The 17,347-nt window shown below is 36.3% G+C and overlaps 1 protein-coding gene across 4 annotated transcripts; it reads right to left on the bottom strand.

Annotated features, from left to right (window-relative positions):
* Positions 1-685: 685 nt before the first annotated feature.
* On the bottom strand, positions 686-17,021 carry nlrc5 (NLR family, CARD domain containing 5). 4 transcript variants are annotated; one of them, XM_033968416.2, is made up of 51 exons: positions 16,954-17,021; positions 16,624-16,869; positions 16,468-16,511; positions 16,035-16,369; positions 15,426-15,497; positions 14,702-14,887; positions 14,457-14,611; positions 14,242-14,373; positions 13,590-13,905; positions 13,214-13,505; positions 12,965-13,130; positions 12,758-12,879; positions 12,130-12,343; positions 11,451-11,692; positions 10,348-10,431; positions 10,183-10,266; positions 10,007-10,090; positions 9,851-9,937; positions 9,727-9,780; positions 9,619-9,648; positions 9,470-9,553; positions 9,318-9,398; positions 9,085-9,174; positions 8,933-8,995; positions 8,441-8,524; positions 8,289-8,372; positions 7,208-7,297; positions 7,074-7,133; positions 6,919-7,002; positions 6,759-6,842; positions 6,573-6,662; positions 6,427-6,492; positions 5,554-5,637; positions 5,411-5,488; positions 5,261-5,347; positions 5,125-5,190; positions 4,616-4,726; positions 4,458-4,541; positions 4,306-4,386; positions 4,137-4,211; positions 3,987-4,070; positions 3,498-3,581; positions 2,755-2,832; positions 2,601-2,684; positions 2,237-2,320; positions 1,828-1,911; positions 1,655-1,738; positions 1,486-1,563; positions 1,315-1,398; positions 1,104-1,187; positions 686-1,026 (listed from the first exon to the last, which is right to left on the bottom strand). In XM_033968416.2, exons 4-51 carry the CDS (start codon positions 16,351-16,353, stop codon positions 945-947), a joined length of 5,175 nt encoding a protein of 1,724 aa, XP_033824307.1. In that variant the 5' UTR covers positions 16,354-16,369; positions 16,468-16,511; positions 16,624-16,869; positions 16,954-17,021; the 3' UTR covers positions 686-944. The 4 variants fall into 4 exon arrangements, with proteins under 4 accessions (XP_033824307.1, XP_033824306.1, XP_055078470.1 ...); XM_033968415.2 differs by having other exon boundaries at positions 16,035-16,511; XM_055222495.1 differs by lacking the exon at positions 16,468-16,511.
* Between the last annotated feature and the right edge of the window lie 326 nt (positions 17,022-17,347).

Below are 17,347 nucleotides of genomic sequence, written 5' to 3'. Positions count from 1 at the left end.
TAAATCTGGAGTTATTGAGATTAAATGCCGAAGACAGCTGTAATACTGAAGCCAGTAATAATAATAAATCGTGCATACAGTGGAGTTATTTTAATAGATCCATAGTGCAGCCTTCAGTTTGTGTTGTTGAAAATGCCACTAACGCCTCCTTGTGGCAAGACCAATCGATGCGGTCAAAAATCAAGGCATTTTTATGAATGTGTTAAAAATAAGTAGTTTCCATACAATTTAAATAATTGTGCATTTTTTGGCTGGAAAAAGCCACTAGGACACACCGTAAAGCAACTGTGGTGTTGGCATTTCAAAGTATAGTGTGACATGTTTATGGTTACAGCTCTAAGTTACAGTAAGTTATAAATATTATAGTTTATAACTTCTGCTGGCGTGATTGAAAGCATGTAACTGCAGATGCAGTATGTTTACTCCTGAAATAAATACTACAATCAACAAGAGAAATAAACATTTTATTCCACAGCAAATAAGAAAATATAAATGAGTGACACAAATAAATACAAAAATAAAACACATTGCACTTAATGCATTCTTAATCTATATTTTACATTCAAAGTCTTTGTAAATCCAGGTCAAACTTCAAGTAAAAACAATATTTATATGTAAAAAAAAAATAATAATAATAAAAATTATAAAATAAATAATAATAGAAAATTACCAATAATTACATTACACAGATGGGTCTACTTTGTAGTTTGCATTTCAACTCTGTTCTTGTTTGAGGTTTTGAAAGTTGTAGTCCCAATATTTGCAGTTTAGCACCATTTATAGAAGAAGTCTATTGGTAGAACATAGAAACATAATCATGTCTTGTCACATATGCAGGTCACAGAAAACATTTCAGGACTCTTGTATTATTATTATTCTACTTCATGTAACTTAGCTTATGTGACCAAATCATACTGTGATATCATGCCAGTATCAAGTAGAGTTTATGTTGAGGAGAAAGTGAGCCTTCTGTCCTTCCAACTGAGCTTCTCTGCATCAGTCGGTGATACTCTGTTTTTCCACAGCCTGGAAGAGGATAAAACAAACTTTTAACCACCAGCCATGTAATAAAAAAAAGAAAACTTCTCTCAATATTGGTTTACCTGATTATTTGCAGTGCGGGACAAGACTGCAAAGCTTCAAGTATGGCCTCAGCACCAGCAAGACTCACACGGTTGCACTCCAGACTGAGGAAAAACATACTTAGATCTTTTATCTTATTGATTTGTAAGTAGTTTCTATACGTATATGGATGGATTATAGGTGTATACTAAGATGCATGTAAAGACAGCACAAGATTCAGGTTGAGCTTACTCTATTTTTTTCAAACTTTGGCAAACATGCAGCACTCTGACCAGAGTGTGAGCCACATCATCACCACAGTTATTCCATCCCATACTAAAAAAAAACAAATCAACTGGTAAATAAAAACATAATGAAACATGTTGCTACCTGATGCAATTTTATTGATTTGCATTGTTTTACCGCACATCCTGTATCTGAGGACAATTTGCCAGACTAGCAACAGCAGCACACAGCTCTGATGTTCCAACAGAGGTCAGACTAACAATAGAACAGGAAAGAAGAGCAGCACTTTGTAACTTAGTACATAATACTTTAGGTCAGCAGAAAGAAACCTACTCAATGGTCTTACTTAATCTTGATCAGGTTCTTTAAGCTTGATATCGCTTTAGCCAGATCCATTGAACCTTTAGGTCCAATTTTATTTTCTGAAATACTAAAAATTTATAAAACAAATAGTTATAATATTTATACAAATTATACTATAAAATTAACACAATGTATAAAATCAACATAATGACTTACTCAATCTCACACAGGTGAATCAGTGATGGGAAAACAAGTGCCATTCTTGCTGCAGTAAGATCACTCAGGTTGTTACGTGATATGCTGCAAAGTAATACAACATTTATTCCATAAAAAATAATTAGAAGTGCACAATGTAAGCTGGTGGTCTCATCGAGAAGTCATTGCTTTGCCTGCATGGTTCCACAGTGTGGTTTTAAACTTATCTTTCATTTAATCAATTATAGGCGCTGTTTTTAAAGCTAAAAAATGTTACTGTCACCTGCTTGTCTCCTTGGGGAAAGATAAGTTTTATACCATTCTATAGAGGCAAAAGAATAACATCTACATGGAGCAGATGGTTTTTACCCTCCGCCAGAACATGATATAGCACATCTTTAAATAAATGTGAACAGTAAATCATTCTTACTGAAGCTCCTTCAGACAAGTGCAGTTTTTCAAAGCCTCCAGGAGCTTGTCGCCTGATTGGTCATTATTAAAGGTTTGGGACAAACTGTAAAAAATAATGTCATGTCATTTTAGTATGCCATTTTCATGCCATCAATTCACCATGACAAGAGATAATCCAGTTCTGAATATTGCGGCAACAAGTATACTGAGTTGGAAAAAGATAGTAATATAATGTAAGGAATAAATGCTGCCACAGAAAAGAGCATCACAAAATACACTTTGTCTTTTGCTATGTTGTTAGAAGCCTAAACTGAATAATATTTTTGCTAATGTCACATGTATATTCACAGGTCACAGATACACACAAAGTTTATAAAACCCACCAGATTTTTTGAAGATGCGTCCAGAGAGGGAAAAGCTTCACTAAAAGCTCTACTTCATTATCGAGCATCTTCCAGTTGTTCATTCTGAAAATAATACTGGAATTACTACTTATAACTTTGAAAATGATTTACAAAAACTTGTTTTCAGATTTACTCTAAATCTTCCAAATGTACAAGCTCCTTCACTGCAACAAGGACATTGAACACGCCTGATGTAGATACGTTTCTGAGCCTGCAACATAAAAAGCAATTATCTCCCTACAAAGGTCCCAAGAAATGCATTGACTTTTTTATTTTTGCAGCAATAATAATAATAATAATAATAATAATAATAATAATAATACACATGATTTCAGACACTTGGCACTTAGATTGTATTAATTGTGGTTGGTAGTACAAATAGTTGAAAAGCCGCTACAGGGCCCAAATTCTATTCTAGTCTGACTTAGATCAACACCTCATTTTGAAATTATTTATGCACTGCCCTGACCAGCTGATAACAGGACTTTTATATGTGGTTAAGCAGCGCTGACATTACAGTTATGTTGTGTCATTGCCAGACACCATCAGAGGTATGAATTTAATTACTGTACTCCTGTATGAGGAAACAAGACCCCTGAGATCAAGGGCTATAATTTTATTTCGCTCGAGTAGAGTTGTTGACATGAAGGTATGATAAACTGCAGATACAGTAGCTGCAATCTGATCACTGTGTGAGTGTGAGCAAATGCATCTTATGCAGGGAATCAAAAATAGATTATTAGAGAGGAGGACACATACTATAAACAAACATCGTAATAGTGCCAGTATGTACACATGAGACTGATGGGGAAATAATAAATCTCTCACCGTTCATAAGAAGTGGTGCTAGTGATCAAATAAATAAATACATCTTACTTGAGACGACGTAATGTTTTGGCTCTTGGTAGTGACTGGACTAGGCACATTTTGCTTTCTTGATCAAGCTGCACAAAATTCAAACTAAAAATGAAAACAGAAATATGCATCCAATTACCAATAATGCAACAGAAAGTAAGCCCTTTGTACAAGAGCATTGTATATGGTATATCAGGTGTGTTACAGCTTGAGTAAGTTCATGGTGACCTTGTCTTTTCTACGACTACTAACCTGTTTCTGTAAAAGCTGTCAACAGTTTTAAACTTGGTTTTATGGTGAGTTTAGGCATTTATGGGGTCAACATGAGAAGGACAAACTATTCTGAGATACTGCACAATGACATGCATTATTTTTTATTTCTGTATGTTTGTACAACAAAATGTACCAAAATGACACCAACTGAATATGTGCAACAAAGATTATGATCCTATTAGATTATGAGGCTAAATTAATGAACTAGTAGAAATAAAACATGTGTGCTGGGGTTACCAAAGCTCCTCAAGATGTTCACAATGTCCCAAACTTCTGATGAGTTGCACTCCTCCGGAATTTGACCAGGAACAGTGTGACAGACTACAGCAAATTTAATTAAAATATGTTGAAAATCATGACACTTTGCCTTAAAAATAAAATACTTACTTTATTGATTTAAGATGAGGTAACACACTTGTAATCATTTGAGCTGCAATCTCACTTATCACATAACCTGAGAGGCTAACAGACCAACATGTAGGGACATTTGTGACACTGTGTCATAACTGTGTCATTGACAGAATTACAATTAAACGGTAACTGATAATTACTTTACCTTAAGTAGAGAAGATCATTACACTGCAACAAGGACTTACAAAGTATTTCAGCAAAATGTGCACATCTGTCTTTGTCAACTCTGTATTTAAAACAAACAATTAGACCCCAAAGCAAACAAGCAAACAAAAAATTAAAGGGAGCAAATATTACCTCAATGAAACCAGCTTTGGCAATGAGGGGATGACAGAACAAAGAAACTCAGCGCCAATTTCACCAAGGTAGTTGTGTGACAAACTGAAAATGAATTAAAATATAGAATAAATGCAAAATCCATTATATTGAGTATTTCAAAATACACTTTTACTGACTCTAACTCCGTCAGGTGAACACATCTCTCAAGAATGTCCTTCATGAGTGCAAGATGTCTTCCCTGTATCTCACAGTTCACCAAACTCAAATGAAGGAGTGAAAGGATGTTACTATTTCAGAGGAGAAAAAATAAAAATAAAAATAACTAAAAAATAATTATATTTGCTTGTCTCCTGACACAAAAGAAAGGTATCTTATTTTCCCAGTGGCAGCAGACTTTGGTTGGCTTGTGTCTGCGCTGAAAAAGGGAAATACATGAGATAAACTTTGGTGTACGCTGCTGATCTGGAATACTAAAATAAATATACGCAGTGTATCATTCTTGACTGAGACTATGGATTAGTGATGCTTTTGAGGTTCACAAGTTAGCACTATCCACTGGTGAAACATGATATTACATGCATAGACTCTTCACTGCTTTTTGGACTCGCACTACCAAGATGAATACAAGAGACAAAAAAGGAAGCAGGATTTTCACATTAGTATAGAGTCAGTAATAATATTATACCAAACTGAGTACTGGCTTGGGTTGTTAGAGTTCTCCAAATGCAGGCATAATGTTGTCTGTTGTATCCTAAAAATAGGCAGCTGGATTAGTCACTTAAAATATTAGTATACTCTTGTGTGTGTGTGCGTTTTTCTACCTGATTGAGCTAATGTTTCTGTTAAGCTCCAGACAGTGACAGAGCAGTCGCACAGCTTCCTCTGATCTGATCCAGGACTCCTCAATACTGGAAACATTTCTTTAGTTAAGAGGCTTAATTATGAATAAAACCCTCAATAGTTTAACTCACTTTACAGTGCATCCGGCACAGCTGCTGTCAAACAGTTCAACAAACTCTTCGACAGAGCTTGAAAAACTGTTCTTTATCCTGAAAATTTAAATTCCATGAATACATTATGTAAAGCTCAAAGGATAACATGAATATGAACTTACTCTAGTTTGACTGGAAGTTGACAACTGGACATAATCTGGACTAACTGCTTTTGGTGGTCAGGAGTCAGAGTTGCCCCGGTGACCCTGATATAAAACAAAAATCCACAAAAATCACACTATTTTTTAATGCTATGCCCAAAAGTCACTGACAGTTGAAACAAATTATAACTCTTTTGTTTCTAAATATTTTTCTTTTATTTTTTTCAGAGCATCTAGAACGACCCTTCCGACATAAATCTGAGCAAATACAGCACCGAGGAACGAACCCTCATTGTGCAGTGATACTTTGATACTCACATGAGTCAAATTCAAAAACCCAGTGCTGTTTCTGTCGACATTTTAATACCAGAGATGCCCCAAGTGTAAATGCCATTAAAGGAATAATAAGTGTTTTTCAAAGACAGGGGACAGTATGTGATCTCCACAGACCTGACTAGTCCCAATTTCTTCCTGTGGGGCGATCTTAAAGAAAAGGTGTTTGTGAATAAACCTCAGACAATAAATGACTTCAAACATAATAGCGAGGATCAAATAAGAGCCATAAACAAATGCTTTCAAATGTTATACAAAGTGTGTTGGATCGGGCTGTTCAGTGTGAAACCGAAAATGGTGGACACAACATTATCTTTAAAAATTAGGTCATTTTTACTTCTCCTAGTTTAAATAGTGATAAGTTTAAGTGTAAGTGAACAATTATAACCATATATATTACCAAAAATCTTGAAAGTTTCAGTTTACCCACTGCAAAAATTTAGTGAGTATAACTTAAGAATTATAGGAGCTATTGAAGATTTAAACGTGTCAGTGACTTTTGGGCAAACATATTTATAGATTTTATGTGTGTACAACAATGACTGCCCCCCAGTGTTCCACCTTAGATATTTCTCCTGCTTTTTGCACTGTTTAAACCAGATGATGCACTTTGGATCTTCTGCCAAGCTGTTGACAATATTAAGATGAATGAGACAAAACGTACAAAAAAAAGATTCACAAACAAGTATGATTCTTTTTTTACTCACCAAACCTCGACTGCAGAAACACTGTCACATGTGGATAGCGTGTTAACCACATCTAGCATCCCGGGCTGCTTCAAATCATTGTCGCTCAAACTATGGAGACAATAAATAGATGCATACATAGTTTTGTAGTGCTGCATATCCGAAGAACAATATTGTGCAATACTGATAATATTTTAAACATCTTACTTTATATAGTTATTGACATTAAGCCCCGGCAGGAAGTTCACAAAATGTTTAATGTCTTTATCATCCAATTTATTGCTTGAAAGACTACAAGAGTAAAATACAGCAGTTTTAATTTGTTTAATTTGAAACATTTTTTGTAAATTAGAGATACAGTACATACTCCAGTTCAGACAGTTGAGGTCGACTCTGCAGTGCCTCTACCAGCCCCCCCAAGCTGTCCCCGTCCAGACTGAAGTAACTGAACCTGCACCATTGAACAGACGTTTAAATACTACAGACGAAGCACCATTTTACCCACAGTTTGTTGTTATTTACCGACAGCTGAATCGGTCTGACTTTGTTTCGTCGAAAGTGACTCTGGACTCTCTCTGTAAACTATATTTGAAACCGAGCTGATCAATCCATTTACAGGCAGAATATAAAATAATGATTAAATAAAATGTAAATACCTGAGCTGCACAGATTTCACTCGCTCACAGCCAGTAAGTCCTTTGACCAAAATGAGAGCTCCGTTTGTGGATACAATGCAGCCGTTCAATCTGGTTTAAAGAAATTAACGTGGGATTAATTCATGTAATAGTAAAAGCTCTTACACTCTTTATTGATCTTTTTGTTTTGTAAATTCAATTCCTAATGTGTAGACTATGGAGATAGAGATTATAATGTACCATACTAGATTTTCTGACTCCGACAAAAATAAATGTATAATTGAGGACCATTAAGACATTAGTCAGTTACAAATCAGTCCTTTTATCACAGAGGTCAGTTTCAATTTGGCATTCATTTTACGCACTTGCCATTTAAAGAGAAGGACAGGCAGACTTCACACGGCTTAAGAGCACTGCCTTCACACATTCATGCCTCTTAAAAAAGGGTCAGCTCATTCAAGGACATAACATTTAAATTCTGAGAAGTGCAGGTCCCCAGTCTCTCACTTTTAGGTCAAATGATCTTTTGTGTAATCCATTCAGGAGGAGAATTCAGTAAATAATTGGATAACAACATGAATGCTCTCTTGACAACTCAAAAGGAGAGAGTGAGCTGCTTAGTGACTTTGGCTTTTAAGCAACTGTTCCCACACCTACATGTGTAAGGCCGTAAGGTGTCTCGGCTTCGGAAGGAAACTCGTGCTGGCTTTATACAGCGGGTGTGACACTGGACACCAAAACCCAGATGCCACAAGTGACATAGAAATGGGTCCCCGCCACCTGTTATTGTCGAAGCCATATTTAGGATAGGAGGAGACATTCCACTTTCTCCTTCTGTGACAACACGTCCTTAAATATTTCTACTGAGACTGGTCTACTTGCACCTGTCGGAAGTGCTCATTCTTGGATGGTCACAAATATTTATAGAAGGCTATTAAAAACATAAAAGCAATTACTCTTCGTTGAGAATGCCCTTCTGCTTTCACAAATCACAGCAACAACCACAAACCTATTTATCTAATGATCCCTATGATAACACTGGATCTTATGATAATAGGACACAACATAATACAAAATAACATTAACATTTTAACATACTCACTGGAGCGTTTTGAGTGAAGTCATCTTTGGCAGGACTTCAACTAAGTTCTGGATTGTGCCATCTTTTAGTGGGCTCTGAGACAAACTGTAGCGACATAATAAATAGTTAATAACCATTTCACTTTCTATAATAGTTTTGGGATGTATCCTTACTCCAACTCCAAAAATGCATGACACAGGATCAGCTTGTTACATAGTGCAGTGACATCTCCTGGCTTAAAGCTGCTGTTGTTCACCCTATAATATTGGTGAGAAGTAATTTAAAGCCATATTTCAAAAAAGTGCACTTCATTGAGTACAGTGTTACTTAAAATACCTAAATATTCTCAGCTCCTTTATGCTAAAAAAGAAACAATATGCAGCACTTCTATAAATCATCCACTCAGAAATAATGCTTGTTTATCTTTTGTCATAGAAGCTGTTGTGTTTAGATTGGTGAGATAAGGTGATCAAACTCTTAAAAACGTCCTCTAGACTTGAGGGCTGCTACTGCTGATGCTAAATCATTAAATAATGCTGTATAGCTTTTTTGAAGATGCAAAAATAAATGTTAACAATGATTTTTATCTGTTTATATTTCAGTTAATGTCTTCATTAACGTTCTTCACTCCTCTCCAGTAAATTAAATCTGAGTTGTATACAAACCTTAATGATTTAGACACACAACTGGCATTAAAAACAATCACGGCTTCAGAAGGGCTTTTTCTCCTAACAAGGAATGGCATAAGTTATTCAGTGTAACTTGTTTGACTTGACTACTGTGGGGAACAACATTACACATTACTGAAATGTCATACCTGATGTGAATCTCACTGACTGTGGTGCACTGAGACATGAATGAGGTGAGAACGAGCACAGCTTCCAAAGAGGAGCAGCAGCCTTTCAAACTGAAAATAAATGTTTTATAGGGTCATCATGAGGTCTTTACAAGCCAATTGCTGCAAACAAATTGTGATTCTAACTAGTGCTGCATCTCTATATCACACAAACTGATAATAGAATACTGTAAGAACTTTCTTCTTTGACTTACGTAATCTTTTCTGTGATGTGTAACTTTGGCAAGAACAGTACAAGCACCTTTAAGGTTTCAACTTTCAACTGGCCGGACAAACTGCAAATCAAACATACAAAGACTATTTACACATCTCAGACAAAAGGACACATTTTATTTAAGCTACTTACTTGAGAACAGACACTGAAGGGTACTGACTGAGTGAATGTGCAAGTTTTTGCATCTCAGTTTTATTCCATTTCTGTTTTAATAAACTAGGGGGACAAGACTGATGTGTTACATAAATGAACACGATAATTATATATATTTTTTGCCTTACCTAATCTCTGCTCGAGAATCAGCTTTGTGACTGCACAGAAGGAAATAAAAAAATGGAAATAAAACACAAGACAGTTTGACCACTGCATATTTCTGTTAGACCACACACCTATGCCTGTCCTGGTTTGGGTCAAAGGTTACCATTAGCTCTTCAGTGTTACCACTTCAAAGAAGAGGAGAAAAATTGTAAACAAATTAACATAATTTTGGTAATTAAAAAACAGAACACACACTCGATATAAATACGCTGGACGTTCATTGAAGCTATTTCTTTTGTCAGATAGACTGCTGCTTGTAGACTTGAGTTGTTTTGGCCAAGACTGTGAAGATCAAATAGATGGTAAAACAAAGGTTAATTTTGCACATTATACTTACAGGCATTTGCTTACTTTACAAAGGAAAGCTGTGGGAGCTTAGGCAGGATATCAGTGATATGTTTTGTCCCATCATCTCGAAGATTGTTGCCACTGAAACTGCAAAGGAAAAAGTGAACAGTTTAACAAAAATAACTAATATCTGAAAACTAAGATGTTTTATAATTTTATACTTTATTTAAATGGGTTACTTTATTTCAGTAATGCATCGACACTCCACCAAAGCAGAAGCCAAATGAGCTGCACCTATTGCACTCATGCGTGCATCACAGACACTTAAGAAGAAATGGGAATATATAACTTTAATGTAAATAGGTAGACTGATAATGTATTAAGTTAATGAATAATAAAATAACCTGAGTTTTTTCAAAGAAGAAAGTTTCGGTAAAATTGTGGATAATTTCTCAGCAAAACTGTCTTCATATTTGCGGCTGTGGAAACTGACAAAACCAAAAATTACAAGCATGCTGCATCACTGGAGCAGAATTCAGTAAAACAGTCACAGAAAAAAATGCATGAGTCATGATATAACACGTCAACATGAAGTCCACACTTCAAGGCACATAACATTAACATAACATTTAACATTTCAGCATATCATGTAAACCTCAGGGATTCAACAGGGCACAGAGCTATTGTAACAGCTCATCTAATGACTGTCGTGTGGCATCTCATTATCTAAAGAATGTGAGGTCAAAGTAGTTATAAGCTTGACTTAACTCTGCAGAGCAATGCAATGCAGTTAAATGAGACATTTGAACAACATCAGTATACATTCTGCTAACCCTTTAAGTAAATAGACACATTATAATGATGTTTGGTGTTTATCTGTGTGTATGTCCGACGTGCTCTGTGTATGTGGAAAGGAATCTCCCCCTGGGGACAATAAAGTAAAGTCTAAGTCTAAATCTAAATTGCATGCTGTTTTTAATAACCTGTCTGTTTTAATTATTTCGTTTGTCTTCGCTATGATTCACTTCGCTTGTCTTTGCTATGACTCACTGCTCAAGACTTAATGCTTTTCTACCTTTTTAACACACCTGTAAATGCACATTTATTTTTCTTTTATTCTATGTGTCCTCTGTAAATTATTTAAATTTGCAAGGAGCCATCTGTACATCATGGCAACGGACATGGCAAATGAAAACTAGCCTCTTGGCTAATTCTGGCATGTTAAACAGTTACTGTTTGTCAACATGCACTGTCCGCTATATATATATATATATATATATATATATATATATATATATATATATATATATATATATATATATATATATATATATATATATATATATATATATATATATATATATATATATATATATATATATATATATATATATATATATATATATAAATAAATAAATAAATAAATAAATAAATAAATAAATAAGTCTAATAAATGTTTAAAATTGGAAAGAAAATAAGTATGGATAATGATTTTCACAAACCATACCTGAGGTTGGTAATTGTATCACACTGGGATAGGAGCTCCAAACCATCTAGTTCTATTGAACATGCTCGAAAATCTAAAGCAATATTTCTCTCCTCACTGGAGTTCACCACGAAGGCCAGAGCATCTAGATCATTAGGAGACAGGGTAATGTTGTGGAGTTCAAGTTTGGGTTTTACACTCATGAGTTGTTTGGAAAGTTGTTTGTCCTGGCTTTCCTGGACACAGTGGCAAAGCTCCAAAACCTGCAAGGAAGACAATTTTGTATTATTATGGCATGTTCACTGTTCTTCATTTATTTGTTCAGTTATTAATGACCAAATTTTGTTACTGCTCTTTTGTGTCATCATCCACAAATAAAAATAGAACATCGAAAAGGTGAGTGGTTCTTAAGCTTGTGGATGCAAGGGTGATCAAAGTCTATGTATAATCATAACAGGAGAGACTGACTACATGAATGGCTTAATCAGAGAGAAGCATTCATTTTTCACATTTGCATAATGTGAAAAATCTTTTATAAGACCAACATGGGCAGCCAAGGCAATTCAAAGTGTGACTTGTGGTACGTAGGCTGCTTATGTTAATCTAATAAGGACTTTTCATTCACAATTATGCAGACTGCCTCAGATGCTTCTTTCTGACAGGTTTTCTTGATCTCCCTTTGTAGCAGCATTAATTTTACCTTTGGTCCAGTCATGTGGGTGTGACACATTTGTTGGAGCCATTTTTTCACAGTTTCCTGACGTTTATGGACAAAACTGTGATCCTCTTTGGTCAGGAGTGCAAGGAGAGCTGAACAGTGTGGTGAGGCCAAACCTGACAGAAACCGATGGAGGGAGTTGGTGAAGACTGTCTTCTGGTCTGACTTGCTAGGCCAGCGGGTTTTTAGACTGAGCCTGAAAAATAACATATTTCAGTCTGATGGACAGGATGGTAACATCTTTAGAGTGTGTATGCAGTAGTTGTATGAAAGTTATCAGGGAAATGTCATGTGAACCCCCTTCAAACTCACCCTAACCCCCTCACTCTAAGAAATGACAAGTTGACCATCTGCCTACGTCAGTGCTTCTGAGTCTCCATTTAGGGAGGCTCAGACACACGTCTTCAGAGCTCATGTTACTCACAGAGCTAAGATATCCCTAGAACAGTATGTTACTGATATCGTTATACTCTACAGCACAAATCAATTATACAAACTAAAACTGCATGTACATTTAAGTTGTAAATGCTTTGTAAGTTTAATGTCATATCTAACTTGATATTGTGTTTGAAAAGCACATTACTGGGAATCGAAGCTTACAGTTTCTTACCGGTTTTTGAGCTCTTTGTCATCAACACTAGTCATTATTTTGAGCGCTGAAAGAAACTCTTGCACAGTGAGATGTGCAAAGCAATACACATTGACCAGTATTCCATTCTGTCTCAGTTCAGTCTGACAAAGGGGAAAAGTCTGACTTAAAAATGTATTTTCTTTATTGTAGTCATCCAATATTAGTGCACCTGTATGATATTTTTACCTCTGAAATGAACCCTGCCACTATGGAAAAATGTAAGATTCTGTGAGGAATCTCTTCTTCAAGAAATACGATTTTTCCTGTCTCTAAACCATTCCAGGCCAGTTCAAACAGTTCACTCAGCTCAGACTTATAGTTGCTCACAAGACTTGTCAGTGGGAGAATAGTGCTTAAAAAAAAGAATGCTTTTAATTCATACTTCATGAATCACTACACCATTGTGTGTATAGAACAATGATTGATTCTGATTACCTTGATGAGAGCCTTACTTCAGCACTCTTTGCCTGATTCAAGTGGCTAAGAAACGTTCCAATACTTGTGAGGTAAACACCGGTGAGGGTGGAAGGCATCTGAAGGATAGATTGCATTTCTTTGTTGTGTTTCTTTAAATCTGCTTTGTCCTCACCACATTGTTGTATTTCCTGAAGAAAGTATTCTAAGCAAATGCAGGAGATGTTGCAGAGTGCAGGGATGGACGACATGGCAACAAGGCGTTTGTTTGAGAAGAGCAGTTTTGTTGCGTGTTTTCCAGCAGCTAAATTACCTTGAGAGACATATGCATTAGGAAGTCAAGAATGATGACAACAAACATAGTGTAAGTATAACTGCAAGCACTACATAGCTTTACCTTTGTGTTGAAAGTATTTATGTACATACTCCTTAATTTTATGGTGGTTCCAAGGAAGAAGTTCTCCCACTTTCTCTGCTTTGCGCTCTAAATCTGTGACATCACGCACACGACAGGTGAAAACTACTGTGCAGCCTGGAAGAATGTGCCTGTGTAACAAGGCTGCGATGAGCTCGGCAACAGGCCGGGGGCTTCTGGGGTCCAACTGTGCATTGTTGTAGTCTCTCTTATAAAGATTGAATTGAAATTCATCATAGCCATCCAGAATCCAACAACTTTGCTCTGGATTAGACAGAAGATAGTCCACAATGGCTATCTGTGCAAACACAATTTATTGAAATTAACCCAACTGAACCAATTAAAGGTGTTCTATTGCCTATGGTCACTACGGTCCTGTCTGATTTTATTTTTTGGCAAAGTGACACGCTCCTGAAGGAAGAGATCAAATTTGATTAATAGACAGGAGTCATCAAATAGTCACAATCCTTGATAGACCCGATAGTGACACGGTTCCTAAACATATAAAATGCTTTAAGATCAGTTGTTGACCAGAGCAGAAAGACATTTACTTCTAGAAGAATAATACAAAAGTGCAGATGAAACACTTTAAAAGACCCTGTATATCTAAAGATCATTGATGAGTAAATCAAACCTTCTCATCTTCTCCCCCTTGCGGAGATGGATAATACTGGAACAGTAGATCATAAAAAGACAAGGTTTGGGACAATAAATTGAGGTGGCGAAATTCAAGCAGAATAAATAAGTGGGAAGAAGGGATATGCCCCTGAAATAAAATAAAAAGAATAGTTATCCACCCAGAATGAACATTAAAATGTGTGTATATTGAGATGTGTGTAATGAACTTACCAAATCACACGCCCAAAGCTCTCCTAAATGAGACATATGAATTGTTTTTCCTGATCCGGGCTTCCCATACAAAATAGTGACTTTTCCCGTACTGCCTTGAAGGAAGGTGTCCAGTGTTACTCTAGCCTCTGAAAACCCACACTCCACATCCAAATCTGTCAAAGGTTTAATAAAAAAAAACTATATATATTCTTTACTCTACAATAAGAGGAAAATCCCATAACATTAATTAAATAATGAGATACCGGGTGTTTTGCTGCCTCCATCACCAGAACCAGGTGTTTGGTCTGGTGTGTTTCTGGCTCTGTTTGCTCTCTTCACACTGACCCACACTTGATCCAGTTCCACATCCAACACCAGTCGTTTCCTCATGGCTTCCCACTTCATTCTCAACAAACCTTTGACTGAAGTAATAAACTGCTCCCAGTGATCTGCATCCAAACAACAGTCACATTATTAATATGCTCAACTTTGGGTATTCATTAGCAAAGTATGTTTTAAATCATCAAAAGTGTGTGATATAAAGAACTTTAAGTGCAACAGTGTACCGTTAAGACTAACTCTTAACTGCAGCAAAGCCTAAGTATGTATCTTAGCTGCTTTTTTCCCAATGAAAATATCCAGAGGTTATTACAATCAACCTATTACCTATTACGATCAACCTAAAGAATTCAAGAGTAGTTGAACCTATATGCTTAAGGCCAGAGAGACTCTGCATCAGAGAACCTTTAACTTGAAATCTGATGCCTATAATAAATGTTGTTAGCATGCTTCTTTTACCACTGCAGTACCACATTACATGGGTATTGACAGCTATATTACTTTCACTGTGACAGCTGTATAAACTGATTTAAATAGACTTAATGAGAATAATAAAATCACTACTATTTACAAGCTGTAGATAGATAAACTAACTAATCTGTCCCAGCCCCACAAACTCAGCCTTCAGATTGATAAATTACTATATACCGATGCGGGGTCTTTTATTGATGTGCTTATCCAACGACTCTGTTGCGTGTAGTCTATAGCTGTCAGACACATCTGTGAGGAAACAAGCAGATCATAGGTTTAGCACACAGTTACATTTTTACAACTGTTACTGTATTACTTGAAAGCATTAAAAAGTATCAATGTCTAGTTCTGTTTCTGGTGTGATGGGAATTACAGGGGATTTCTGCGGCGGGAAGAAATTTACAAGCTATGCAGAGCTTGTAAGAGGTGGCTAGTTATTCCAGTTTCACTTTAAATATTTTTTGCTCAACAAACGACTATTACTATGTAATACCGTTGCATACTCCTTATCCTGAATGTATTTCTGCTTTTTGAAATCTGAAAGCTGGCAACAAAGGAGGCCTTGTCTCCTGTACACTATAGTCCCACTTTGATAAGAGATACGTGGCCTCTTTTAATCATGTTGTAAACATATTACATTTGTGTAAAAGTAAAGATCTATGAACCTTTTAGAGTGCTCACACAACAGTTAGTTGAGAACTTGCCAAATTGTTAAATATAGTTGACATAGTATCACTCAGACATTCAAATAAATATACTGTGTGCAATTAACTTGTTAACACTTACTGGTTGGACTTCCAGACACTGACATAAGCCTTGATTCCAGCCACATAGGGATGTTCTCACATAACATGCATATGCGCTGGAGAAAGTCGCGGCACATTGAAGACTCTGCTGACCTGTAGTAGTCCAATACATCTTTTGCCATCGCTGCAGGAGAACTAGTGGGACAGATGACCACCCCTGCATTGGAAGTCAATGGAAGCGCACATAATTCCTTAAGAGTTGTTGATGGTTGATGAGTGAGTATGTGCAATAGCTCAGGGTACTCCTGATTTAAGACAATTTGGGCATTTTCCTGATCAGGATCAACTTCCTCCTCCATTTTTAGTCTGCATAAGCTGGACACAAAACACAAATAATATACCCAGGAATTCTGTCACGTTTCTACATTTACAGCAGTATTGAGAATAGAAATTAAGATGTTTGTTGCACAAACCAGGGTAGACCCAGAGAGTTTCTTCTTTTTAGTGTAAGGTAGACCTACGGGTTGGTAAATAGTAAATATATGATGTATTAGAGGACCTATATTGTCTTCATGGGGTGCACTAAGGTTTAGAATTTGACACATTTATTAGCGTATTATTTCGTTTACCTTACAATGTTATCCATGCCCCTGCATAAGTCTTTTGGATTTCGAGACTAAATGATGAGTCTATGTCATAACAGCCCCTAGACACTTTCACATATAATTCCAGGCCCACATGAAATCCAATCCAGACGTGATGGTGAATTTTGAAACGATGTCACCGAGCTGCTTCCTCTCTGGCTCCTTGGCTGCGTCTTTATCTTGCAGAGCCTTCGTGTGTCTTTGTTCGAGGTAGAAGCATCTATTCCAAACCTGAAGGTTTAGTTTGTAGTTAACATATTAAGATTATAGGCCTAGTAGAAACTGTCAGAAAGGAGAGAAAGAAAGTAAACTCACCAGTAGGGCTACACAGTGTTTTGGCACAAGAGACAGTAAAAACGAAACGTATGGCAACTGAATTTGCCTATTTGTTTTGGTTTCGTTTCAGCACAGCCTATCCTGTGTTGCGTGAATTACGCCCTCCCACCTAGTATATGAATTTAATTCAAACCTCTAATATATGTTTAACTTGTTAGAGTTATCTGTAACAAACGAATAAACAAATAACTCGAATGTTGCTTCTTGTGCGCTGCCAACAATTGGAGACTCAATTAGATGCACACTGCCTTTTAAGACGCAAATAGAAGTTTCCAAAGATGGTCTAAGTGAAAGCAAGCACTAATTTGGATGTCAAGAATCTCTAGTCTTGTACCATCGTGTGTGGACACCACACACCTCCTCCAGTACATGT

Source organism: Periophthalmus magnuspinnatus, chromosome 6 (genome assembly GCF_009829125.3).
Source record: "Periophthalmus magnuspinnatus isolate fPerMag1 chromosome 6, fPerMag1.2.pri, whole genome shotgun sequence".
NCBI lineage: Eukaryota > Metazoa > Chordata > Actinopteri > Gobiiformes > Gobiidae > Periophthalmus > Periophthalmus magnuspinnatus.
The sequence above is the reverse complement of the archived record's forward strand: the minus strand, read 5'-3'. Positions and strand labels throughout refer to the sequence as shown.

Bases quoted from the DNA above. Each gene is read 5' to 3' on its own strand.
- nlrc5 (XM_055222495.1), bottom strand. The intron at 10,267-10,347 runs GTTATTTTATTA...TTTCTTCTTAAG, and splicing joins TCTTCTTTGAAAAAACTCAG to TGTCTGTGATGCACGCATGA. The intron at 7,134-7,207 runs GTATTTACATTT...TTTCAAATATAG, and splicing joins GTGAAATCTGTGCAGCTCAG to TTTACAGAGAGAGTCCAGAG.